At 39.8% G+C, this 27,700-nt stretch overlaps 1 protein-coding gene across 5 annotated transcripts in view; it reads right to left on the bottom strand.

The window, feature by feature from the left end:
- Window positions 1-27,700, bottom strand: part of FAM13C (family with sequence similarity 13, member C) — a 120,943-nt gene that overhangs the window by 57,989 nt on the left and 35,254 nt on the right. For all 5 annotated transcript variants that reach the window (XM_011988336.1, XM_011988334.1, XM_011988335.1 and 2 more), the window contains one exon: window positions 18,959-19,077. In XM_011988336.1, coding sequence (XP_011843726.1) covers window positions 18,959-19,077 — 119 coding nt within the window. The remainder of the gene's footprint in view (window positions 1-18,958; window positions 19,078-27,700) is intronic.

Below are 27,700 nucleotides of genomic sequence, written 5' to 3'. Positions count from 1 at the left end.
AAGGGAAGGGAAGGGAAGGGAAGGGAAGGGAAGGGAAGGGAAGGGAAGGGAAGGGAAGGGAAGACATTCGTTCCCTAGAGAACAGCTTGTTGAAAAGAGTCTGGCTTCCTTGGTTTCACTCTCTTGCTTTCTCTCTCACTATATGATCTCTGTTCAAGTCAACTCCCCTTTGCTTTCTGCTATGGGTGGAAGCACCCTGAGGGCCACACCAGGTGCAGCCACCCAATCTTAGCCTTTTCAATGACTATTATTGCGGGCCAAATAAATTTCTTTTCCTTGTAAATTATGCAGCCTCAGGTATTCTGCAATAGCAACACTAAATGGACTGAGACACATGGTGAAGCTGGGTTTTGTCACTACATAGCTGACAACAGATGAAAATGAACTTTAGGCATATCTACCTACAGTAAGTCAATTTTCTTTAGCTTACAAACAAAAACAAAATACACAAAACTCCATTGTTGAACGATCCTTAGGTCCAAATCATGATTTGTTAAATTCTATGGTCCAATATCATCTGTTAAATAGAATTCAAGTTTTTCTGAAACAGTCTGAATACTATTATATAATAAACATATTAACTTATAGTTATTATCCTTATGAAAAGGACAGTTATCTTAATGAATAAGAGATTTTTCAGTGTTAACATTTATAAAAAGATTTCTTTGGGGATCTAATTATTTACAGTTACTATTCTGCTCCAATTTGAATCCTGAAGAAAGCATATATGTCCTCTAAATGGGCAACAAGGTCAATATCTAAACGTCATAATGTACATTTAGAAATACCAGGAGCCTAACTTCTTTAAAATATTCTTAAAAATACATTTTTTTTAACTCTATAAGCTTTGCTTACTGTGCAAACAATTTCTAAAGAGAAAAGTTCAGGGGATGGTTACAGAAGAAAATTGTGAAGGTCAAACTAATGTCCTTCATGCCTGAACAAACCAGCGTTTCCCTCCTGGGTGGGAGAGAGACTAAGGCTCCCAACCATGCGCTCAGGCATAGACAGCTCAAGGGGAAAAAAAGGGTGAGGAGGAAGACTGCTGGCTCACACATCTTATATCCATCAGTCCCCTGAGACACAAACAGTGATTTCAGTGCATCAGAAAATACAAAATAGCTCTTTCCCACAAAATAGGCAAAAGCAGTCTTAGAGACAGGGGTAATCCTGTCTCTAAGACTGCTAACACTTTGAATGGCTCGTAGTTTCTTTGTAACCCTCAATAGTTCTCAAACTATGTTTCTACAGAGTAGCACCAGCAAAATGGAAGAGTGGTATTCTCTAATAGAAAAAAATATTTACCGGTTTACACTCTTCAAATACAAATTTTCCTAGGGCTTTGGTGCAAGCTCCTTGTTGATGAGTGACAGCAGATGGTAAAACAAATAACCAAGTAGCGAACATTCATGGAAAGAAACAGAAATATACTTTGTTAAAAATACATGGTATATATTAGTGAGATATAGAGAAGAGCCTACGTGGAATATACTCACATGATCTTCCAAGAAAACTACTCTTAACCATTAGATAAACCTCCAGAACAAGTTTGAGAACTGTAGTCTAGAGCATCAAAGATAATTTAATTTACTAGCCATCTGAATGTCTACTGTGTGCCTGGTCCAGTGTTGGGGAAACAATAATAGACAATCAGAGGCAGTTCCTTAAGGAGACTTAGAATCTAGTAAAATCTTAAATGATGATAAAGCTAATCAACACTGAGTCTTGAAGCCACTTCAGCAAATCAAGGATCAGGGCAAATGATGTTAGAATGGAGGTGAGAGGCCAAGTGCAGTGGCTCATGCCTGTAATCCTAGCACTTTGGGAGGCTGAGGCGGGTGGGTTGCCTGAGCCCAGGAGTTTGAGACCAGCCTGGGCAACAGAGTGAAACCCCATCTCTACTAAAATACAAAAGATTAGCCGGGTGTGGTGGCATGCGCCTGTAGTCCCAGCTACTCAGGAGGCTGAGGCAGGAGAATTGCTTGAACCCGGGAGGCAGAGGTTGCAGTGAGTTGAGATTGTGCCACTGCACTCCAGCCTTGGTGACAGAGCAAAACGTCATCTCTAAAACAAACAAACAAAAAAGAAGAATGGTGGTGAGAAACTGGAGAGGTAGAGACAGATAAAAGACATTTTTCAATGATAAAAGCAATCAAGAAGTCTTGGGTGTGGATTCAAAGTATGGAGTGAAAGAGATAGGGTAATCAAAATTATTACAAACTTTTGAGTCTGTGTGACAAGGAAAATGGTAGGTTTTTTTGTTAATGAAGTCAGAAAAACATGTAATGTTTTTCATAAAGAGAGGCAATTCATGAGTTCAGATTTAGACATTTGAAGTGAGGCTGAAATAGAGAAGTAAAAATGTCTGGCCAGGGTTCACCCTAGAACTGGGCACTCTATGTGTGTTCAGCAGAGGAAGGGGGTGATGATAATTTCGATGGTGTACAGTGGCCACAGGTAAGGTCATATGGGCAGATTCTGCATCACTTTTTCCTTCATTATATGCTAGGCAAAGAACCTAGCACCTTCTCAATATATACCTTTTCAACAGATGGATAAATTAGAGAAAGAACTAGACCCAAGAATGACTTCAATTCACCAGCCCTTACTACCCCAGGGTGGGTCTTCCAGGCAGTTTACTTACATTATTTTATTTAATCTTCAAGGTCACCGTATGAGACTAGCATTATTATATCTATTTGACCTAATAGGAGAAAGGGTAGTTAAATACTTCATCCATTCAGTCAACAAATATTTTTTAAACACCATCTATGTGCTAGGTACTGTTGCAGGTGTTGGGAACAAAGCAGTGGATAAAATAAAGTCTGCCCTTGTGGAACTTACATTCTCATGGGAGGAGGAGAACAAAAAGAAATAAACCAGTGATTATGATGCACCAGATGCTAAGTATTATGGAGAAAAAGAAAGCAAGGCAAGAAGAACAGGACATGCAGGAGAATGGCCCAGGTTCACACTGCTACAAAGTGTCAAAGTCACCTAGAGATAATGAGAAACAGAAGGGGAGAAAAGAAAAGGCCACTGGATTGAAAACAATAAAGATCATAGTAGAAGAGGAAAAATAAATGAAGCTTCTCACTGGAGAAGTTTAGCAATGAATGAAGGAGAACTGGAATAGTAGCTAGCCATCTCAAACTCCCTTCTTTTTAAGATACTTAAAGATATGGCTTGAACCATTTACAATCCTTCCTGGAAGCTGGCCTACACACAAAAACTGGGTCACACTGAACACTCCCTTCAATTCTCTTGCTGCCTGTGTCCAAAACAATAATAGGAAAGTAACTAAGCAAATATATATCAAATGCATGCTTCTAAAGGGGACCACAATGAGTCAGCCAGTCAGAGTAACTCCAGTGTAACCTTGTCCTCCAGTCCAGGTCCTGGCAATGAGAAATGCAGCCTGCACTCCTCAGAGCCCAATTATAGCCCTCAGTAGTGATGAGCATGTGATACCTCCAACCATAACCACTATCACCATCACCACCACTACTACCACCATGACTATCACCACCATTCACCAACATCATCACCTTCCACCACCACCACCATCACCACAAACACCACCAGCACCACAACTGCTGCCATCACCTCTGCAATCACCATCATCACCATCACCACCACTACTACCGCCATGACTATCACCACCATTCACCAACATCATCACCTTCCACCACTGCCACCATTACCACCACCATCACCACCACCACCACAACTGCTGCCATCACCTCCACAATCACCATCACCATTGCCACCATCACCACCACCACTGCCACTACCATTGCCACCACCACTGCCACCACCCACCAGCATCACCACCCCCCACCACCAGCACCAGCACCACCAACTAGCATCACCATCACCACCACCAGCACCACCATTGCCACTGCTGCCACCACTACTGCTGCCACCAGTATATAATTCAAACTAAAAAATACTTCTCAACAGAGAAATGCAAAACTTAATTGTGTGCTGATATGAAAAGAGCTTTCACCTGGATTCAAACTGCAAACTTGTGGATAGCCCACTGAAATACAACTTTTCTAAAAATGTTTGATGTTTCCACTTTGCTGCAACCCTAAAGCTCATGCTGAGTCAGCCTGTAGGGTCATCTTCTAGTGGCCTTCTCACAGGAGGTGTACTGGAATTCAAAACAATAAAACCAACTAAGCATTAAGATATTTTTCTTGGCCTAAGGACAGTGTCAAACTGCAGGATGTGATAATTTGTGAAAACGCCACATTTTAGCTCACAGTTGTATATTTATACCAATGTTTTAACTATCTATAATTAAATTAGCAGAGGAAAGTGTTTCCTATTGCAGTGAAAAGCTTCCCCATCTTGCCAATGGCTCATGGAAGACAACTGACAGTGATATAACACTTTTCTTTCCCTTAAGCCCAATAACCAAGTTATTAACAAGCCTCTCAATTTCTTATCCCAAATAATGTTTGTGTCTGTCCCCTCCCGTCTATCTCTACCACTGCCATCTGGGGCCAAGCCACCGGCACCTCTCATTTGTACAACGTGAATGGCAGTAGTTTCCTCCCTGGTCTCCCTACTTCCCCTCTACCCTCCTCAGGCCACCAACCACACAAGATCTTTCACTACCCTTCTACACACTATACTTAAAATAAAAATCAAAATTCTGAGAGTATCCTATGACACCCTGAAGGATTTAGCATCTGCCCACTCTTCAACCTTAGCTTGCATCAGACTCCCTCTCTGAACTCCAGCTACACTGGCATTCTTTCAGTTTTGTGGATGCACCATGCTCCTTTCCAGCGCAGGCCTTCACACGTGCCTGTAATGCTGTTCCCTCTCCACTTTCTCTCCTAAGTAACTCATTCATACTTTGGATGCTAGATAGCTCCCAATCAGGTCTCCCTTTCATGTATATGTTCTCACTGTATTCTGATCTTCTACGTCTGCTGTGCAGCAGGTCTTAGTTCTTAATCATGTATTTGTATAATTATTTGATTGTCTATTTCTCACAATGGTGAGCACTGTGGAGCAAGGACCATAGGAGCCTTGCTTAACATTTTATCTCTAGGGCCAAGCCTGGCATATGACACACGGGAGGCACTCATATGTTTGTAAATAAAGTATTCATCCCAGGGTTATGGGCAGCTGCCAATTCTTATATATTCCTGAGTCTGTAAAGTAATTATAACTGATGCTCCCTCCTCCATCTATAGCATGCTAGCAGAGCCTGGAGGATGGAATGACGCTCATTCCCATAACAAATGCATTTCTTCCCTGAAGAGATCTATGAAATTAGTAGCTTTTGAACCCATGACCTAGAAAATCTGGGCAGAAAGAGTAAAAGGAGAGCATCCAACACACTTTTCAGAATACTTCACATAGAATCAGAGCCTTAGAACTGAGCAGTGCTGACTCCCATCACATCTTCAGAATTCAGGATATTCCACTGCATTAAAAAATTAAGCCTTTCTATTAGAAAGCAATACTTGGGATACACTAATGTATACCCGGATGACTGCTGGCTGGCTGTATGACTGGTGTTTCCTGAAACTCTTTTGAAAACAAAAGGTATATCCCAAGAGGACAACCCTCTGAGCAAAACACGCTTTATATACAAACAATAGCTCTATATGCAGACACAGACAAGATGCCAATAAATTCCAGTAATATTATTAGAAACAATAACAGCCGTTAATACCAGTAAATAGGAAGTTCCTTTCTCTGGAGAGTCAAAACCACATTGAAGACATTCTCTTATTGGTTCTTACTAAATGTCTGCGAAAGGACTGAGGTCGAATATTAAGCAGCCAACTTGAAAGATTAAAAAGAAACCAAGCCACAGTGTTTAAAATTATTCCCCAAGAGACTACTGAAAGAAAACAAAACTAGAAGTCCATGGATGTTCAGAAACTGACTTCCTAACCCATGTATCCACTTGTCCAGGCCAATGAACTCCCAAGGATGCTGCAGCTAGAAACAGAACACTGATCCCCAACAGTATACCCTCCCAGAAGCCAACTCCCCCAACCACCACCTCCCACCTTGTACTTCTCTGAAGATTAGAATCAGCCAGTATTATTAAAACAGAGATTCCTGGGCCACAACCCAAACCTACTGAATCAGAATTTCCAGAAAAGTAGGATGACGGCATATAGTTAACAAGCACTCTAGGGGATTCCTAACTGGGGAACACTATCCTAAAAGTCCAAGTGCAACAGCCTGGGAGGACACTAGTGGCTAAACGGCACAAGGGAGGAACTTCTTTGAGTATAGGAGTGACATGGTGTTTCTGGCCTGGTCCCCCAGGGAACACATTCCCAAAGAGGGAAAGGCCGAGCCCCTCAAAACACGATGAAAAATTTCAAATACGGGGCAACCCAGCTGTGGTGGAAAAGGTACCACTTCTCACTTTGGTGAGCTGGAACAGAGACTGGAAGCAGCCAATGCCCAGAGAATGGGTGAGCAGTGAGTCAGGTGCACAGGGCCAGCTTCAGAATTGGCAGAGTGGAGGTAAAGTAGACATGGGTGTGTTTTAAAAGGCACTGTGAACCATAAAGAACACATTTTGGATGGAATACTGAGGACATAGGATCCAGCAGGTTTTTTCCTGGTGAATGAGTGAGAGCAGAGGCCCTAATAAGACATTATTAGGAGTAATAATTATAGCAGCATGTGGTTTGCTGAGCAGGCTACAAGGCACTTTGCTTGCATCACCTCATTCATTCCATATACACAGTAAATAATGATCAGACACCTGCTCCATGTGCCAGGCAGTGCTCAGCCCAGGAGACAGAGTGGTTATAACCAATACTTCAGCTCCGAGGACACTTCTGCCTGCTCCCCTTATCCCACCTCAAGCATCTGCCAAGTTTCTTCATTCTTCTGCTTCAAGGCTTTTTGCCAGGCAGGGCTAATTTCCCCAGCCTGCATGTGTGGCAGATTTAACTCCCCAGGGAGCAGCCCGCAGCCAGAAGAGAAGTGGGGGTGTGAATAAATGCTGCAGAGCCCCCCTCAACTTTCAGAGGGATAAGTCTGAGATACTGTCTACACAGTTCCTCAGAGAGACCCCACTTGCTCAGAGTGACAACCTACCAAGTTGCACACCTGTTGTGGGCTCTTCCTCCTTCCCTAGTTCCTATTTCCTGGGGCCACCTTCCTGTACCCAGGTCCTCCTATCTATCAGAATCCACCTTCAAGAGGAACCTCAAGTAAGAAAGTGGTAACAAAGTAGACACAATCTCTGTCTTTTGGAGCTTACAGTTGGGGGAAAGAGAAAAACCTAATCACACGAATGAAGATTTAGATCAGGGACCGATGAAGTGAAGGGCACAGAGTATCACAAGTGACGGGCCACATTGGGGGAGGGCACGGAATTTAAATGACAGGTGAATAGCTGACGAATATTTGTAACTACGTATCACACTGGCTCCTCTGATATTACAACTGATACTCAGACTTGCAACACTTTAACTTTTAAAGTATCAATCAGGTTAGCTCTTGGAACAGAAGAATATTTTTCAAGACACAGGGGATTTGAGTAGGCATTAATATTAATCAAGCCTAAATGCTGCCTGTTCCCTATTCAAGATTTTCTTTCTCTCCCAAAAGGAAAGAGTCACGAGTCTGTATCCTCCACCTGTCATCTTCCCTCCATCTTCATTGTCACCAGCACCTCCCACAGGGATGATATGCTAGCTTCCAAGATGTACCCCTGCGTACAACACACAGTACAGTATACAACACACAGTACCCAGAGTGGTCTTTTTATGTAAATCTGAGTCTGTCACTCCTGTTTATAAACTCCAGTGGTTTTCCTCTAGACTTAGACAAAATCCAAGAATCAACACGCAGGCTACCAGGCCCCATGTCGTGTGTCCACCACCAACCTTTCTGACATCATCTGGCACATTTTCTCTGTAGTTCAGTACACTCCAGCTTTAATTGTCTTTGCTGATGCGACTTAGCACAAGATGAAAAGAACCTGAATCAGTGTGGGTCTGAGGGGCAAGGGTGAGTTAATGATCAGGGAGGCAAGTTGGAGGAGCCCTGGTCTCTCCATGCCTTTGACTCACTTAAGTTTGGCAAGCCACACCAAGCCTTTCTGACCTGTAAAATTGGTTCTTAGTTCTCTTCCTCCAACAGCTCCAGGTTCTTCCCATGCCCCCAAGTCACCCAACACTATATTGAATTCATCTGTTCAGCATTTTTCATCTCCAATCCACTTCTTCTGACATCAACCTCCCTTTCCCTTGGGAAACCAGCTCTCCACAATTCTACAAGCAAGGGTAAACATATGGCCTGAACTAGGCCAGTTAGTTCCTTCTCCCTGAAGTCAATTCCTTGAGCAGGAATGAAAAGCTGTTATATTAGCATGGGATCATCCAGTGATAACACCTCAGAGTAACATGTTCCTGTCATCGTGAATCCAGAAATCCATGGACCAGGCCTGGTTCTTACCCTTCCCAAAGCATATTTGCCCTTAGTTCAATTTTTTAAGCTAACCAATAGCCTTAATTTAGATCCCTTTCTTTGCCTGAATCAAACACAGTTAGTTTCCATCGTTTGCAGAGAATACCAACCACATTACCAAGAAACAACTGCTTGTCATGCAATAGCCTGGGTCTCCTTTGTTTCACACGAGCAAGATCAGCAAGGTTGGCAGTAATTACACATTGAAAAGGACCACTTTCTTGATCCCCACTTTTCCAACCACGACTATTCATGGTCAACTAGGAGCACTTTGCCATGTACAATCCCTTTAAAAACCTTTTTGAAATTGTCTGAATCACATGTCCAAGTTGAGCAAGAGAGTCCAAATCACTGGAATCTCAACTGGCAATTCAGTTGAGATTGAATTGGGAAACCAACTGGTCCAAGGGATGCATAGTTTTTGGTTCAACTAGAGAGAAGCTAAGGTCTAGCTTAAAGATGTGCAGAAAAACAGATCTATAAAGGTAATCTGGGCTCTGTAAAGGATGGATATGGAAGCACAAGAAGCACAGCCAGTGTACACAAAAGCAAACTAGAGCTTGTGAAGGGCCAGGTATATAAAGGACCACAATGAAATATGGCCAAGAGAGGCATGATATTATGGAGGGCAAACCAGAATTCCATGGAATTGCCTACCTAAGAATTAATAAGCAGAAACTTTACTAAACTACTGAACCTATGAGTTCAGCACTGTGCTGAAAACTGCACATTCAAAAGAATTACAGAAAATAGACATATATCCTATTTGAAGAGATAAACCAAACTCTTTGAACAATAGTACCCATGTATCTAGTTACATTGATCATGTTCTAACTACAGAGATCAACATGGGCTATTGAGAAAGGAGAAGGTGCATGAAAATCTGGGAGTGAGCTGGGCTCTGAGATGAGATTAAAATTTAGATAAATGGAGGAGAGAAGAGAGAACACTAGCAGCAAGATGGATGTGTTGGCAAGCCATAGATCAGTACCATGGAGCTAAGCAAAACCCTTCATGGAGGAAGGATCTCCTCTCTTACGGAGCCACAACATTAATCTTCTGAGCCCCTGCTGTGGGACAGACCCTGAATGAAGCTGAACATGCAGTGTCTCATTTAATCCTTGCAACAGTAGCTCTGGGAAGTAGATATTTTCATCTTCATCACACATCTGAAGAAATCCAAGCCCAGAGAGGTTAGGGAATCTGTCCAAGGAGGCAGCAAAGCTGGAACTAGCATCCAGGTCTGCATACTGCCAAGGCCTTTCCTCTTTACACTATAGTATCTTGCATATTTCCTAGGCCCTTCCCAGGGGCTCTCTTATGTGTTTTTCGATTTATTCAATAGTCTAGGTTTGGCCAAAACTGTTTTCTTGTGTTGGTGCTAAACTTAAGGCACTAAGAAGACTTCGACAGCTCGCTTATTCCCGCATCTACCCCTTCTCAATCTTTCTCCCCTTGGACTTCACCCCCACTTCAACGGATCTTGATATTTCCCTTGTCCCTGCATCTGCAGGGTCATTGGAGTGCTCTTGGTAAGAATTCTGTGCTACTGAACCCCTGAGAGGCTTGGCATGCTGCTCAACAGTATAAGAAGAGACTTTCTACTGAGGCAAACGCTGAAGAAAAGAGGCACCTATGATACAAATTATGGTTTTAAACATTATTTAAACCTATAAAATCATCTGTAGTATTTGGTTTCTGATCCCAAGTGACCTAAACCACAAAGGCCACAAGTGTCACTGAAAATTCATTTTAAGTTTTCCCAGTTAACGAAAATAAAAAATAAATCTGTTGTCTCCTAATATTCTCCTAATAGTCATGTCTGTCCCAAAGTAAGATTCAATCATTATTAAATAAATAAAGCCAGAGAAATAGTAGGTACTATTATTTGTCTTGCAAATAACATAAACTTATCACTTTCTGCCAATTACAAACTTAGTAGGGGAACGCTAGTGGGGGAACTTGGAAAGTAAAAGCACAAAAAATATCTTTTTAATCACCTGTAATTCATCTCCCCCCAAAATTACCACCACTAAAATATGGATTTATGTCTTTCTAGTATATGTTTCTGTAAATAATTATATATTAAGCAAAAATAGGAACATCTTGTGATACTGTTATGTAATTGCTTTCTTCCACCTATAAATAGATCATGTCCCCATGTTAATAAAGACTCACATAAAACATGATTTTAGATAATGTATCTATCATGAAATTTAGTGGGATTTTTTTGTTTTTGTGTTTTTACAGGGTGATGGTATGTCCCCTAGGGGCCACATAGAAAATCTGGGGGCTATTTGTGATTATTACTGAAGCTGGAGTTATCTACTGGCATTCTGTGGGCTAGAGCCAAAGGTGTCAGAGTCCCTGACATGAATGAGGCATCCCACACAACAAAGAATTTTCCCATCCCCCACATGACTTTCAAATGTCCTCTGGGAATGTTAAAGCCAGAAGCACTTTGCCCTTAGCACAATGTGAACTAGAAAACCATGAAGGCTAGCGGTTGAAACAGAAATATCTACACAAGGAAGGGGGAAGCGATTAAACTGGATTGTCTCCAACATTCCACCCAGAGCCACCATCCTATGATTCCAACACATACAGAAATTCACCCACATGACTTTTATCTTTTATCTCTCAAAGTTACTAGTTGTCTATTATATCCCTATCTTCTTCCATGATCGGATAACTGAAAATTGTATATCTTTTTTCTTTTTTTTTTTTTCTGAGACAAAGTCTTGCTCTGTCATCCAGGCTGGAGTGCAGTGGTCTGATCTCAGCTCACTGCAACCTCTGCCTCCCAGGTTCCAGTGGTTCTCATGCCTCAGTCTCCCAAGTAGCTGGGATTACAGGTGTGTGCCGCCATGCCCAGGTAACTTTTGTATTTTATTTTTAGTACAGATGGGGTTTCACCACGTTGGCCAGGCTGGTCTCAAACTCCTGACCTCAAGTGATCTGCCCGCCTCAGCCTGCCAAAGTACTGAGATTACAAGCATGAACTGTAATCTCAGTGTGCCTGGCTAAAAATTTATATCTTAAGTTTCATTTCAGTTAGCTACTCCAAATCCTATGCCTAGACAACTTTGACTTTTAAGCACAAACCAAGAAAACTATAATGGATACACATAAAGATACTGTTTTTAAGATGTTTACTACAGCAATAAATACAAATATAAATCCTATAAGTAACTGCAATATCAAATACTTTGGATTTCATTAAATAAATGATGGTATATCCGTAAAAGGAAATAGAGTCATGTATCCCTTAGTGATGGGGATATATTTTGAGAAATGCATCCTTAGGCTATTTCATTGTCGTGCAAACATCACAGAGTATACTTACAGAAACCTAGATGGTATAGCCTACTACACACCTAGGCTATATGGTATAGCCTAATGTTTCTAGGCTGCAAACCTCTAGAGCATGTTACTGTACTGAAGACTGTAGGCAACTGTAATACAGCGGTATTTGCATATCTAAACACACAAAGGTATAGTAAAAATATGGTATTTTAATCTTACAGGACTACTATTATACACGTCCACTGTTAACTGAAATGTTATTATGTGGTACATGACTATATTTTACAGCCATTACATACGTTATAGTGTATTTTATGATATGGAAAATATAATATTAAGCAGGATAAACAAGTTACATAGCAATGTAATATAATTATGTATAACATAATGTAATATATAACAATGTATATTATAATGTAACATAAAGCAATGTAATTATATATAATATATTCTTAGATAAATATATGTGTGTGTATATATATACATCTATCTATCTCTCTAATCCTAAAAATGTTTTAATCTAGCAATAAGAATATAAGAAAAAAAACATACGGAGGGTTGAGTAGGAGCTCTGTGTGTATGTGTATGTCACTATACATAACGTGTGTGTGTGTGTCTGTAGTACTTAATGTAAAGCTTAAAAAAGAATAACCTCATTGACAAATAACTATAACAGAAATATGGGAGTAGCCATGGCTTCATTGGGAAGATGAAGAGTAAGTTAAAGATTAGCCCCATTCTAGTGGCCTCAGGCATACTGAACACTTAACCAGCTGGCCAAAGTTCTAAATTAGGTTTAAATTTATACATTCTCTGTCTCCTATAATCATTATTGAAATTTCTCTTAAATCTATTTTATGTTAAGCCAAGAAACTTTCCAAGATGTTCAGATGTTAAGGACAAAGTTTCCTGTTTGGTTTCCTTGAAATATCATTTCTAACAAAGGGCTATAATGATACCAAAGCTTGTAAACATGTTTCTTAGAGAAATTGTATGTTAGAATATTTGTTATGGAAAATTAAATTGTTCAATTTAGCCATAAATGAACTCACCAATCTCGTGATAATTAACCTACTACTCTATTACTCATCTTACTGGTCTTCTGTAGAAAAGCACACTGCTATACATGATTATTGTACAATCATAATGCATTCTTGCCTAACTTTCTACTCTAGGGCGTGCTTGAAGTAAATAGTGCTTCTAGCAGATTTAAAGCCCAGTGCATCCAGAAGCCCCTTTCATACACAATTTCTCTTTATGACAACATTAAAACAATAGCGACAATGTAAGAATGTGCACTCCAATGGTAATAGCAGTTGTATCTGGGAGGTAAGATAACAAGTCATTTTTACATCCTTGCGATTTTCTATATTTTCCAATGTTTCACTTATTTTATTATTAGTAGCAGTGGTAGTAGTAGCATTTTGAATGAGAGAATGTCTCTAAGTTTCCCTTTTATCCTTAGGCCAAATTATTAGTGAAGGTGCTAACAATTTATCAAATGACCAAGGGTAGTCTCCTTTAAAAAACAACAAAAAAGAAGGATTTCATTTCCAAAATAATCAAGTGTGGGCTCTTTTTTCAACCAGCAGTTTACGGACTGGGTGTGGGACTTTTGTGCTCTACAGCAGGGGAGGGGGAATTATTTTCATCTGCATCTTCAGGAGCTTGTATTCTTAAGCTAAAGTCTTCCCATGTCTAATCTTTTAAACATCTAGAGTGTTGAGCATTTTCAATGTTTGAGCCAGAAGAAGCTCTAGAAATCATTTGACCCAAATTCCTTATATTAGAGGAGGGGGCCCAGGAATTTGAGTGAAATGACCATGGTCACCTGATAGATGTGAGATAAGACCCTGGATCTCTTCGTTTGAAAGTTCTTTCCTTCCACCAGGTTGTTTCTGTGTCCACAGAAGGAGGCAGTATGTGTCGGCAATGAAGGAGAGCCCTCCTATCTGGCTCCCTTTCTATGTGGGATAGTCAACGTGAGCTAGGTCAATACTCACTCATTATCCAACTGTATACTAGGGAGTCTCAAAGCACTGTGAAGACAAGCTATTTTTTTTATCTCTACCTCATCCCTGCTCTCCTTTTAAAAAGAAACAAAACAAAATCATAGGAGGACGCTAATGAGGGAGGAGAAGAACATCCTAGAAATATGCAGAGATCAGGTACAGTTCAAGAAGGGAGATATGTCTTTTGTATTATTAATATGAAAAATCTCAGTGCTCATTCTCTTACTCATTCTTTCTCTGTTTAGCAGAACTCATTAAGACCCTGCTCACTTCTATGAAAAACATTCAAATAAGAAACAATTAGCTATTCAAACACACACACGCACACACACACACACACACACACACACACACACATTATCTATCTCAAACACAAAAGATGAAAGGATTTATCCCCCATAGAAAAGTTGTTGCCAACAAAACTTCCTCTTTCTATAAAGCAACAAAGCCCCCAGCTTTCTCTTTCATCTGGAATGTCAAAAAATAGTGGAGGCCATCCAAGGCCATTATCCTTGCTAAGGATCTTCAACCTCCTCTAATGTGGGAATCCGGATGAAGAGGCCAATAATGAACTGGAGCTCACAATGTAACCACCAACCTAATTAACAGTAAGACAATGCTACAGAATAGCTCCTGTTTATACAGACAAGGTCTTTAACAACATTAAAGGTTTAATGCCGTCATAAATTTTAATACAATATTTTAAATATAAGTGAGTTAATCATTCTCAAAAGTAAATTTTCTTAGCTTAGTAAGAAATCCCCAACTGCATTAATATTCTCTTACATTCATAAATTTCCCTTTGTCATATCTGAGGGTTTATAGGAGTGGTACTGGCTTTAGCTCTAAAAATCAGTCAAACTAATGCATATTCATTAAATGGTAACTCAATACAGATTGATGGTACTAATCTTGGTTCTATTATCAAGGGGAGAGAGAACTTGAGAAAATCACGGCCTCACTGGGTGTCAAAGAAGAAAATGAGAGTTGTATTAAATGATTACTAAGGTTTCTTCCAGCTCTAACTAACCACAGTTCTTTAATTTTACATGTTTTGAAAATACCAGGTATTGAGGAGTATGCCAGAGTAGTATAATAACCCAGCCCTTCCACTCGTGCTCTGAAAGCCCATATTCAAATGAAAACATGTCATCTGGGGAAAAGATGGCATTAAGACAATATCAGTCATCACCATATGATAAGACATTTTCTTGCAGGAGGACTTCGCTCTGGGGAGCTACAGAGTCCCCAGGAGCAGCAGTTGCCAGGAAGAAAATTATTGAAGCAGGCATTATAAATCAAATGCCTATAGAAGCTCAGCAAAGAGCATAAATAAACGAGGAGAGCTGGGTAGGAATTGTGAAAAAAATCGAAAGCTACTCCTCAGCTCCAGCTAGTTGTTACCTTGGAGGAATGTAGGCCCTGGGTTATCCTACTTTCAGATTCTTCCAAAGAAAGCCAAAAATCTGTAAAAACTTTTGATTTTAAAACGTTGATTCAAAATAGTTTAATTTTGTACAAGCCAAATATGTCTCCACACCAGATACACCTGTAGGACACCAAATTTGAGTCCTCTAATGTATGGCACTTTAAGGCCAAGGACTATAATATAGGGAAGGGCAGGGCATGGCAAACGGGAGGAAGGGTGCAGTGAAAGAAGATGGAAGTGGCTTTAACTGTATCTGAGACTGGCTCTGTTAAGGGAAATCAGAACAAGCCAGCTTGGAAGTAGAAAGACATTAGGACAAGGGTTCTGTTAAAAGAAAAACTTTAGCTGAATTAAATCTAAAAGAGTTTAATTGAGCAAAGAGCAATTCACGAATCAGGCAGCCTTCCCAGCCAGAGTAGGCTCAGAGATTCCAGCGCAGTCACATGGTGGAAGAAGAGTTATGGACAGAAAAAGGAAAGTGACGTATAGAAAACAGAAGTGAGGTGCAGAAACAGCTGGATTCATTACAATTCGGCGTTTACCTTATTTGAACAGCTGGCCACCTTTGGCCACAACTTGGTGATTGGTGCAAGAGTAGGCTACAGTCTGTATACAACTCCATTTAGATTATAGTTCACGATGTACAGAAAAACCTTTAGGCTGAACTTAAAATATGTAATGAGGCAGCTTTAGGCTAACCTTCATTTAACCGTTCTGGATCTTCCCTGGAGTCATGTGTTTTCAAACTTGGAGGTAGAAAGACATTAGGACAGGGGTTCTAAATATTTTCTGGGGTTATATGTGCCATATGAGAGTCTGATAAATGTTTTAGAGATTTTCACTAGAAAAAAATAAACATACATGTAGTGGACAGAATAATAGCTCCCCAAAGATGTCCATGTCTTCATCCTTGTCCCTCCTCTGCCATCTTACCTTATGTGACAGAAAGGACTGTGAAAATGTAATTAAGGACCTTGAGATCTGAGTGAGCCCAACCTATTCACATGAATCCTTAAAATCAAAAAATGTTTCCCAGCCATGATCAGAGGGAGATGTGACTACGGAAGAATGATTGGAGAAATGCAATGTTGGTGGCTTGCAAATGGAGGAAGGGACAATAAGCCAGGGAATGTGGGCAGCCTCTGGAAACTGGAAAAGGCATGGAAATTGATAGATTCTTCCCTAGAGCCTTTAGAAAGGAATGGAGCCCTGCCAACACCTTTTTATTTTTATTGTTTGCCCAGGGAGACATATGTTGAACTTCTATCCTACAGAACTATGAGATAATAAATTTGTGTTTAAAGCCATGATCAGTTATTACAGTAGCAATAATAAGGTATATATACACAGAGACTTGGGCAAACACGTTCATAGACCTTCCTGAATCTCATCCTCATAAATACATAAAGGATCCTGGTGCTCAAAAGAGCCCAATATACAACATGAGAACTCTGAGAGCTGTAGGTATGAAACTATTTGGCATTCGTGGAAAGATCAATGCCCACCTCATGACCTCAATCCACTCCAATATCTCACCTCCACGAAGATGGACTCATTTTCTGAAGACTGACTACTCCTTTGAGTCTCACCCAAATGATGTGTGACCCCAAGGAGTAAGGTGGCTTCTTGCTACAGAGAGATCTTTCTTCCTTTTCTCACAGTGTTCATTATGTTAATAGCATTCTCCCCCAACCCACTGCCCCAAAGAAGATGGCATTTTACACCTGCTGAGACTTAGCCTGTCTTATTCCTTCACTCTGAACCAGACCTAGGTCTGGAGTGTCCCATTACAGTATCATGTCTCTATCAAGATTCTATTTGGCATGGTATACCCAAACCTGGCCAGATGCTGGCTTAAAACAGAAGAGGAATGTTATCAGGAATGTGAGCTACCTGATTAAAAGTTGTTTTTAGTCTCGGATCTCATTTCACCAGTTCATCAAATTTCACAATCCCTGTAATATTCTGAGATGGATTTTTTTAAAGTTCCATTAGAATGTCCCTTGGTGATGTCACCATGGTTGTGATAAATAATTGTAGTTTAAAGGTTACTTAGCTAACAGCACTAGACATAACGACCCTCACAGCACTCCTGATATGTGACTTAGCACCAGATCCTGCGATTGCTGACAGTGGTGCACAGAACAGTCTGGAATGTTGCTAGGTCAGAAAGCTCAATTCTGTGAAAGTGGGACATGAAAGATGGGAGACGGGCAGGAGAAAAAGACAAGATATTTAGGATCCTATGAAGGTTTGCTAAGGGGCAGAGGAAGAGAAATACAAAATGGGATACACAATGGCTTTAAGTTCACTGAACATCTAGCATCTTTGAGAAGGTTAATTGCTAATATCATTTTCCCCTGTTGGTCTCCGTTAAGTATCTACCCCTACAGGACCACCATACATTCCATACACAAGCATGAATGACTTTGTTTGGGTTTTTATTTGCGTTGTTTTGCTTTTATACTATTTTGAAATATACATGGGAATAATAGTTGACTTTTTTCTTGCTGAGGGAGACAGTCATCAGGCTGGTGGGTCACTGACTAAATTGATTCCAGTAGCCAAAAAACAGCTTTCTTACAATAATACCTCAAATAGGAGGCAGAATGTCTTGATTAGTGGAGAAATTACAAGGCTGAATCCAACAGGTATTACCTGAGGTCAGGTAACAATAAACACATAAAAGAAGTCAGCTTGTGAAGAGGGTTATAAAAGATGGCCATGAATCCACCAGGATAGGGAAGCACCTTATCTTTGAGGTCCCCTCCAACCTTTAAATCTGGTATATTGGATATTTAAAAGTACAACTGCATAGCATAGCCAATCTTCTCTGCAGTTGTTGATTTAGACTGTGCTGCCTTAGAAAAACAATTCTAAAGGTCAGGCTCAGAAACACAGCCCTCCCTTTCCACTGAGAGAGGGCTATGATTACACTGTACACAAGATCCTACAAAGACAGCTGACACAACTAGTGGTTGAATTCTTTCTTCTGTTTATTTCCAGAAGAGACTTTCCATAGACAGCTGCAATGCCAGGCTCCCATCAGAATGTCATGCCAACCTTTCTGCAGGCTGATTTCCACCCACATCCTTGCTCTGGATCCAGGGCTGTCTCCAGCAGGTCTAGCAGGCTAGAGAGGCCATCCTGGAGCTATGTCAGGGCTAAGGTCACTGGAAGACACTTGGGTCAGCACAGAATCTGCACCTGCCGTGCTGCAATCAGACATTTGTGGGTTCAAATTCTGGCTCAGTCTTTTTCACTTGTGCAACATTAGGCAAGTGCCTTAATATCTTTCAGACTATGAGTACACAGCTTTATGAGAAAGTAGAGAAGGCTAAATGAGAGACTATGTAAAAATCAGTTGGTGTGGTGCCTACATGGTCATCACAAATTTATCACTATCACAAAGGAAAACCTAACTCCCTCTAGCATAGAATAAAGAATAAGAAAGGATGAAATCAGCATTTCTCTCCAAGGGCTGGACCTGTCTCCACTTCCCCCCGAGACTTAAGGCAGATTACTTTCAAATGGAAGCCAGAGAAAGTAGGTCATTTACATTTATCTTAAACTCACTCAGCGATTCTCCTTCTAGGCCCCTTTAAGCAGCTTTTCTGACTATAAGGAATGCCAACAAAAGTCAGAAAGCCTCGCCTCTTGTGTGGGGTTGGCAAGCACACAGTTGGCATTTCTGAGAAAGGAATCACAAGCACAGAATAGCTTCTGACAACAAAGGGCCCACCTTGGTTGAAGTTGCACTGTTTCTTGGCACCTGAAGGCATTGCTTTGTGGACTCTCATGAGCTGGTGTTCCTGCTCTCACCTGACCCTCTGACTGGCTGGATACCACATGCTCTGTCTCCTGCAAGAAGAAACAGCAAAAGTAGATGAGCTGTCAACAGCAATGAGTTCCATAGCATTATTATGCCGGAAGTGGGTCTCAGGGCAGGGAAGCAGCAATGCATAACACAGTCTGCTGATTGTGGTGTGGGAAGGGAGCCAATTCAGAGGTCCAAAATTTTTAAAGCTTCTATCAGTCAGTTGCTGCAAGAAAACAGAATAAAGAAAATAATAATAATAAATCTAATGTCCAAAAGATATGGCATAGCCGTACAATAAGAATTGTAAAGATATTAAAAATGATGTCATGGAAGAATATTGAATGAATGGATACATCTGAAAAGATAATCCATAGAAGAGTATTTATAGTACAGGCTTATTTATGCAAGAATAAACATATATATGAATGTTCACACATAGTAACACACACACACACACCCCCCCACACACACACACACATGAGATTGGAATAAGTTGAACCAAAATCTTAACTGTGACTAACTCTGAGATGTCATGTTTATTTATTTTTGGGAGCCCATATGTATTTTCTAAGTTTTCTACAATAAACATTATTTCTATAATAAGAGAAAAATTTAAGTTAATCTGAAAACTAAAGAACAAATCATTTTTATAAATTCCAGATCTCAAGAGTCCTTGATATCTCTTCCCTCATCCTGCCACACACTATCATACACACACTCATACATACCCCCTCATACACACAGACTATTGCCATTGGCTACACTGCATCTAAAGAAACCACAGTGTGGGTTACCCATGATGCAATTGCTCATTAATTTAGAAAAACTTCAGAGTGCTAAACACTCTACAGAATAAACACACCAAAACTAAAACTAATCTGGATTCAATACAAAGACATGCATACATACCAAAAATGAAAGGTTTATATATGTCCAACAGTTCCACTATTATCATCTTTGAGCCATGTCAAATCTCTAACTGAAAAACTTTCTTTAGAATAAAACAGTCCTTCTTTAACCTAATAAATGAGATACTAAAACAAAAATCTGTGAGAAATTCAGTAGCTCCAGATGGGTACCATCATACAGGCAAATTATTCAAGCAATGCAGTGCATTTGGGTCTTCTGGTGCAATATATTATGGTCACAATAGAGACCCAGCTCCTCTATTAAGGGTGTGGGTTGAAGTCAGTACAAGTGTCAATGTGTCAGGTGTCTTAGAAATCATGTTTCCAGCACACTAGAACAACATGGTGAGGCTTTTTGCCAAGAAGTCATCATCACAAGCCTCTACAACAAAATCATATGAATGCCTTCATATGAAAGGGGTAAAGTAGGAACAGTCATGCAGAGTTGTGGGAAAGGAAAGCATTAGCCCTATCAAGATCCTCTCTTTAATTCTTTGAAGCCTCCAGCTTCAGGTAAGAAGACACTCCACATGAAAAGTTTCCATTAGTATACACCAGTCCCCTCGACTTAGTAGTTGCTTGAGAAAAATTCTATAGCTACCCAAATACTGGTCAAATTCCTCCACACAATCGTTTTCATGTGAGACAGAGTTCTGCTTGCTACTTGCTCAGTGTATGACCTTGGCCAAATTACATAAGTTATCTGGGCTCAGTTTCCTCTTCTGTAAAATGAGGATAATACCATGAATTCCACAAGTGCCTGCCAATTGGAGGCACAGAGCAGATATGAACTACTACTGATAACAATATTGCTTTTACAAACATTTTCTTAAAGCTCAATATTCTGAACCTAGTGCTCAGGTAATCCTTGCAGAATTAACCCAAATGAGTTCAGCAAAAGAAAACCTATTTTTGTGGTGGAATGCTTATTTCACATTTCTATACTAATAGCAATATTACTTTAAACATTATAGTTAGAAACCTCAATTGATGTAGGCCTTAAGAAATGGCCCCTCTGAACTCTAAAAGGTTTAAACCAAAAATGTCCATTTTATTAAAACTTTATCCTTTTAGGAAAGAGTAGTGTTTGATTTTATTTTTTTCAAAAATAGTATTTTATCTAACTATTTGAACCTTCAAAAGTTGAGAAGGGTTACAGAGGCCAAACACTGTTGGATTCCCTTGGATCTAGGATGCATCTTAGATCTGAATAACAGGAACTTTAGAGAAAGTGTCTCTTTAATATGCTTAGATCAGAAATCTCAAAGGATTGCAAGAGAAGAACTCTTCTCTAAAATGGAAAGATAAGGAGTATTTGGATACAGATGACTATCAAGTTCCTGATTCAAATGGGGAAAAGAGTGTCACTGTTACCTATGTTTCTTTTCCCCACCAAGAATTTCAAACCTCAAGATGGTAGGGAGAATTGGGGAAGACTAAATAAGAAGTCTGGTACAAATCATCCTGAATGCTGATGGATGGAACAGGCTCTGATATGACACGTATGTGTGATTGTCATAACAGGCTGCCCTTCCCACTGCCAAAAGTTAGATCGTGTTTCAAAGTTCGGATCTACAAGCTCCGCTCAGATCAGAAACCCAAGTGCAACCTTTCTTAGAAAATGCCGAATTTATTCTTCCTTCCAGAGATCCTTATGATTTTGGAAAATATTTCACTCATAAGAAAAGGAATAAAGATTTTTAGTTCAGTTCCTTCCACTCCATTATCTCCTTATAGAATGACCACTTGTGGGCCAATAGCCCCAGCAAAGTTCACATGGGAATCAATGAACCTTCAGATGCTTCTAATTTCTAGGCTTTAAGTCTTCCAGCTGATACCCCAGACAGCCTGAAGCAGACACAGACCTCCCTAGTGTGCCCTAGGTGAGTTCCTGACCCACAGAAGCCATGAAAGATAATATATGATTATTGCTATTTTAAGTTTTGTGGTTATTTGTTATGCAACAATAGATAACTAAAACACATTACCTTTTCTCTATTCTAAGATACCATCAATTATAAGCCATCATTGGTCTGATTACATAACAGTCTTTTAGGGGAAAAAAATGTCACATTAAATGCATCCATCAATTTTAAGAAATGTTCAAAAATGAGAAAGGTGAAATTCTGAACAGATGTGTGCATTGGCATTAAGGAACTACAGAGCATCCCCAGGACAGCCTGGCATGTAACGACACAAGAAGTCCTGACACAAGTACCTCACAGGGAACAGGCGAGGAAAACCCAAGTCTTAGTTGCACCAGCTTTAAAACATAATTTCATGTTTTCCCTTAAAGAAAGAAGACAGAAGAAATGGGGATATCATCTTATTGAATTAATAGAACAGTAGCTTTCAAAGGTCTTGTGCTGCCAGCTGTCATTTATTCATAAAGTTATAAAGGAAAGAGTACAAAACAAGAATAGTAGTACTCAATCAAATGTATCTGCCTCTATAAGAGATTTAGCCAGATTCATGAGAGGCCAAGGCTTACTTCCTTGGTAAGCCCGTTTCTCTGTTCCAGTTGGACTCCACCATCTGGTGAACGTTAACTAGGGCTGCCAAAGAAAGTCCTTAGAGTAAATAACATATTTGTAAAAGATTGAGAGTTAACAGTTTGTCCCCATCCCCCACTCCCCAAAAAGGTGACAACATCAAGAAAGGAAATAAAGAACACATTTGATTACCTTTGCCCATTTAACCTTCATCACTCTGTTTAGAATCCACTGTAACATTCAGCTCAAAAATTCTAGAACATTAAAGGAGGGTATGTATTCTGAAATAACTAAGATATATTTTTACCTAAAAAAATCACTACTATATACCAAGCATTTTGATAGTTCAGAGGGTTATAGAGAAGTGAATAAGACACTCTTGCCCTAAAGAACTTTAAAATCTACTGTTTGACACAGACTAAAGGATAAGAGCAGATTCTAACTTTTTACTTCTGTGTTAATGTGTCTGTCAAATGGTCAGATCCAAGCTGACCAAGGGGAATGAGGGAAGAAGCCAAAATCCTCTGTCCCATGCTTGGTCTTCCTGCCATCTGGCCAAGTGTAGCCCAGATGGGCACCTGGAAGGAAAGGCATCCCACATATTTTCCTGTTCCCAGCCGTCTTCATCTACCCTCCGCCTCACTCCTAGTATGTCCCAAGTCCACCTCAGTGGGGTGATTTGTTGGTTCTCTGCCAAATGCAGGGACCATCAAATTGACTACATTCTGAGATAGTTCATAAGAAAGCAGTCCATGAAACAAACATTATTTAGGCTATTTATCTGATCCAGGTGCTGAGGCTAGCAGAGTGTGCATGATAGCAAAAGGAAAGCTATTAACTCAAGAGGCTCAAAACCCAAACTTACTTAAGGAAAAATTAGCTGCCTCTAAACCAGAACAGGGAAATATGATATTTTGTTCTTGTTGCAATTTTAGTGAGTTCAGCTGACTCTTGTAGGACTTGGGATCATCTAGTTTTGATCAAATGGCAAGGCCATTGCTTCAGGTCCTTCCAAATTCCTCCATTTGTACAAATCCATGGCCATAAAGAAAAACAAAACAGAACAATTTTCCATTCTAATCCAGATCTTGTCCATCTTCTCTGTCTGAAAGTCAGAAAGGTAACTTTGGGCCTCAAGGATGTATACATCCTGTAAATCTTTCCTCCAAGATGTGGTCAATCGAAATACCAAATCTTCATCTTCTCATACTTGAGGTTTTCTCTATGTTCACTCTGTCCCCAAATTGATAAAACTTTATTTTCTTCAACTGTGGATTAATTGTTAAATTAAATGGTTCTGTAGCCTAATCACTCTATTGTTAATAATGTCTTATATTTACGAGAGCAAGGACTTCCCCAAAGCTCCAATTAAGACATAATTAATATATCTGATAGCACTATAGTTTGGAAAATCTTATATTTTCAGTTTTTAAGGTGAACAAGAGAAAGTGTAAATCTACCCTATCCTACATCACCCAAGAGTACCTTTTTTCTTAACCTTCACATGTCTGTGACAGTGACTTGATGTCCTTCTGAATAATTGGAGAATTTTAAAGACGTTTATACCCTGATAAAAGAAACTATTGGACTATTACATTCATGTCATAAGTAGGGTAAAGAGGTCATGTATGAGTTGACTTAAATGTCCTTTCAAAAATGTGTCTCTATTATTTAAAATTTTCTGGCCCTTTTAAGAACTAGGGAACTAAGAGAACAGTTTCTTCAGATCTATTTTTAAAACTTATTTCTGGCCATCTTACTCATTATTTCAACAAAGAAATAAAATAAATCATGGGAAAAGGCAGTCATAGGCTCAAAATCCACACGTATCCATGAAGTAAGATGTCCTCTGATTCTATTTTTTTCTTTCTTTTTCCTTTTTTTTTTTTTTGGAGACAGAATCTCTCTCTGTCACCCAGGCTAGAGCACAATGGCATGATCTCGACTCACTGCAACCTCTGCCTCCCAAATTGAAGTGATTCTCCTGCCTCGGCCTCCCAAGTAGCTGGGATTACAGGCACCTGCCACCATGCCCAGCTAATTTTTGTATTTTTAGTAGAGATGAGTTTTCACCAGGTTGGCGGCTGGTCTCAAATTTCTGACCTCAGGTGATCCACCTGCTTCGGCCTCTGAAGTGGGATTACAGTCATGAGCAACTGCGCCCGGCCTGATTCTAATTTTTTAAGCTGCAATATATATTACCCAGTTTACTGCTTTGTTGTAAGAATTTCTAGTAGAAAACAGACATTCAATTATGCTGTCTATCATATATACTTTCCAAATCTGATAACATTCGCTGAGTGCTTGCTCTGTACCAGGTACTAAACTAGGCACCTTCTATGTACATTTTCTCATTTACTGGGAAGTAGGTTTTAGTCCCCCAGTTTTCCCCAGTGAGAAAAATGAAGTGAAGAAAAGGCAGATGACTTACGTAGGCCAGAAAGATTGCCTTTTATACATGAGGTGCCTTTCTGAAGACTTTGCAAAGTCTGACTGACATTTGTGTATTTTAAGACTATATTCTCATGACAGCAGTTATTGGGTATTTCCATTCATCAGCTAATGTAGAAATATTTCAATAAAATCAATACAGCTTATAATCCAATAGGTCCAAACAGCTTTGATATTATACAGTTCTTGATCAATTTAGGAGGAATTTCATTAATTCAAGTTGTTTGCCTTAAAGGTGATTTAATACTTTATATTCAATACTTCAAAATTATATAAAATAGGACCACACCAGATCATATGACTGAGCTAGAGCACCCAGTTCCTAACCCCAATCTCCTAAACCCAAATCCAGAGTTCTTTCCATTATATGTTACTATATGTACTTACTATAGAACTGAGAAGTATCCCATGCAAGTCAGTGTGAATATAGTCACAGTTAAAATGTAACAGCTGGGGTGGGTGGTATTCAAGTGTAAAATCAATGGAGTATACAAAAGAGTAGAAAACAGTCATGAGGCATGAGGCGGGTTTTCAGTAGTACTTGTTTTTTCTCCTCCCTAGCATGTGGGTTAAAGGACACAGGGACTCTGAAGTGAGGGAGATTCATAAAAACCTAGTCTTCTCTCTAATGAGCTTGAGATTCAAGGCAGGGAGGCAGGATTTACCAGTTGTGAGACGTGAGATAGCTGCCTTGAGTATTTTGACAATCAGCTAACCAAAATCTAGCTTCCCCTCTCTAGGAATCCTTGCATTTCTCTTCCTGCTCCACTGAGGAGTTAGGCCTTGCACAGGTCTCCAACTCTCCAATTACAACACATTGCTAAGACTACAGAAGGCTCCAAACAGCATAAAGCATGAAGGAAAGCAAAAGGCAAATCGTTTCTGATTATGATGACATTGCTTCACTCCCTCACGGCACTAGACTTGACCATTGTAACTCCTAAGATTCAGAAACTGGTCATCTCTGCAGCTTTATGGGATCTTGGTTCTGATGACATTCATTCATCAAATATTTGGTCCCTCTCAGGGGTTACATTTTGTGCTCTTCCTACTTCCTGCCCTCAGGGAGCTCACAGTCAAGTTAGTAGTGGCAATGGTGGTGGGGGATGCAAGAGGTGGCAAGACACAAACTATAAACAGGCAATTGCAGTATAGTATGATCAATGCTACAATAGGATAAGGACGAAGTATGAGATGCTTTGAGAATATATAGGAATGACACCAAGCCTAGCTCTTGGGAGAAGTATCACTGAAGTAGCCTAAAAGATAAATCAACATCAACTGGAAGAAATAGCATGAGGGGGAGGCAGAATGTATCAAGGCAAACATGTGTAAGTGAGAGCATGGAATGTTCAAGGAACTCTGGATGAGTGCCTACGTTTAGAGTGAGAGTCAAAGGTGGGGATGGTGAACAACTAGGCAGGCGAAGCACAGGCAGAAGCCAGATCATGTGAAACCTCTAAGTATGAAGACTACTAGTCTTGAAGAGTTTGGGCTTTATTCTATTGGCAATGGCAAGCCACTGAATATTATAAGTAAGGCATGTTCAGATTTGCACTGGAAGAAATCACCTTGGGCTTGTGTGGCAAATGGATTAGAAGGTGAAGAGGAGGAATCAAAGAAAGAAGGATAGTTAGAAAGTTAGAGCATCCCAAGCAAGAGATGACTGTCACTTGGATGACAGAGGTGGTAGGCAGTATGGAGAATAACAAATTAGCTAAAAAGATATTAAAAAGACAGAAAAAATAGGCCTGGTGATTGACAGAATGTGGTTGAATGAAAAAGAAGGACAGATGGTGATGGCAAATCTCAATGTGGGAAAATGAGGTGAAATCTATTGCTGCTCCCTCAAGTGGACACAGGAAGAGAAACAGTATTCAGGGAGATTTGGGTATGAGGAACCCATGCAGCATCTAAGTAGGCAATGATAAATAGAGGAGCTGGAATCTTAGAGACAGACTAGGGCTGGCAATACATATTTGAGAATGATCAGGAGGGTGACCAAAACCACACGTCAGGTAACACAATTCAGAGTAGGCAGAGATGGAGGAAAAAACTTGGGAGAAAACCCTGAGGAATGCCAATATTTACAGCACTGATGGTATATTTTTACATCAAAACTCAAGCTGCAAAATAACGTATATATAGTAAGAACCCATAGAGAGGTGGAGGGGTAGATCAATATGTTTGTGTATGTGTGTGTGCGTGTGTATTATTACTGTGCAGTTATAGTTTTTTATGTGGGATATAATTGATAAGTGACTTAATTGCTTGAATTGTTTAATGAGTGTGTGTTGCTTTTACAAATTAAAATGAGAATATTTAATTTTAAAACATTCAAGGGACAGGCAGATGGAAAGGATACTGCAGAGAAGACCAAGAAAGAGAAATAGGAAGAAAATGCAGAGTGGGTTGTCATGGAATCTTCAAGAAGGAAGCTCATTGCGTGACCCACTTGTTTCATATTGCAACAAAATGCTAACGAATTTTAACTCCATAAGGAAAACCAGGGTAAGACAACAAAAGAAACATTAAATATTACTAAAAGTACACTCAATAGTATGACTTCTGTCTTGAGATGTTATAAATGATGTTCTTTAAAATAGGTGCCACTGTTCCTTATGTTCTACTTGTGTTAAACTTTAATAAAGGAATACAATTTTCAAACCAAGGAATCAAAAATCATGGTTAAATGGAACAACTGGAGCAGTGAGTCAGCACCTATAAATATGGCACCACAAGCTTAAGCCTTTCTACTAGAACTTAGTCCTATGCACAGAGCAGAGGTATGATAAGAAAGCCCCTTTGTCAAG

The sequence above is a fragment of the Mandrillus leucophaeus genome, unplaced genomic scaffold, assembly GCF_000951045.1.
Source record: "Mandrillus leucophaeus isolate KB7577 unplaced genomic scaffold, Mleu.le_1.0 Scaffold327, whole genome shotgun sequence".
NCBI classification, from domain to species: Eukaryota; Metazoa; Chordata; class Mammalia; order Primates; family Cercopithecidae; genus Mandrillus; species Mandrillus leucophaeus.
The sequence above is the reverse complement of the archived record's forward strand: the minus strand, read 5'-3'. Positions and strand labels throughout refer to the sequence as shown.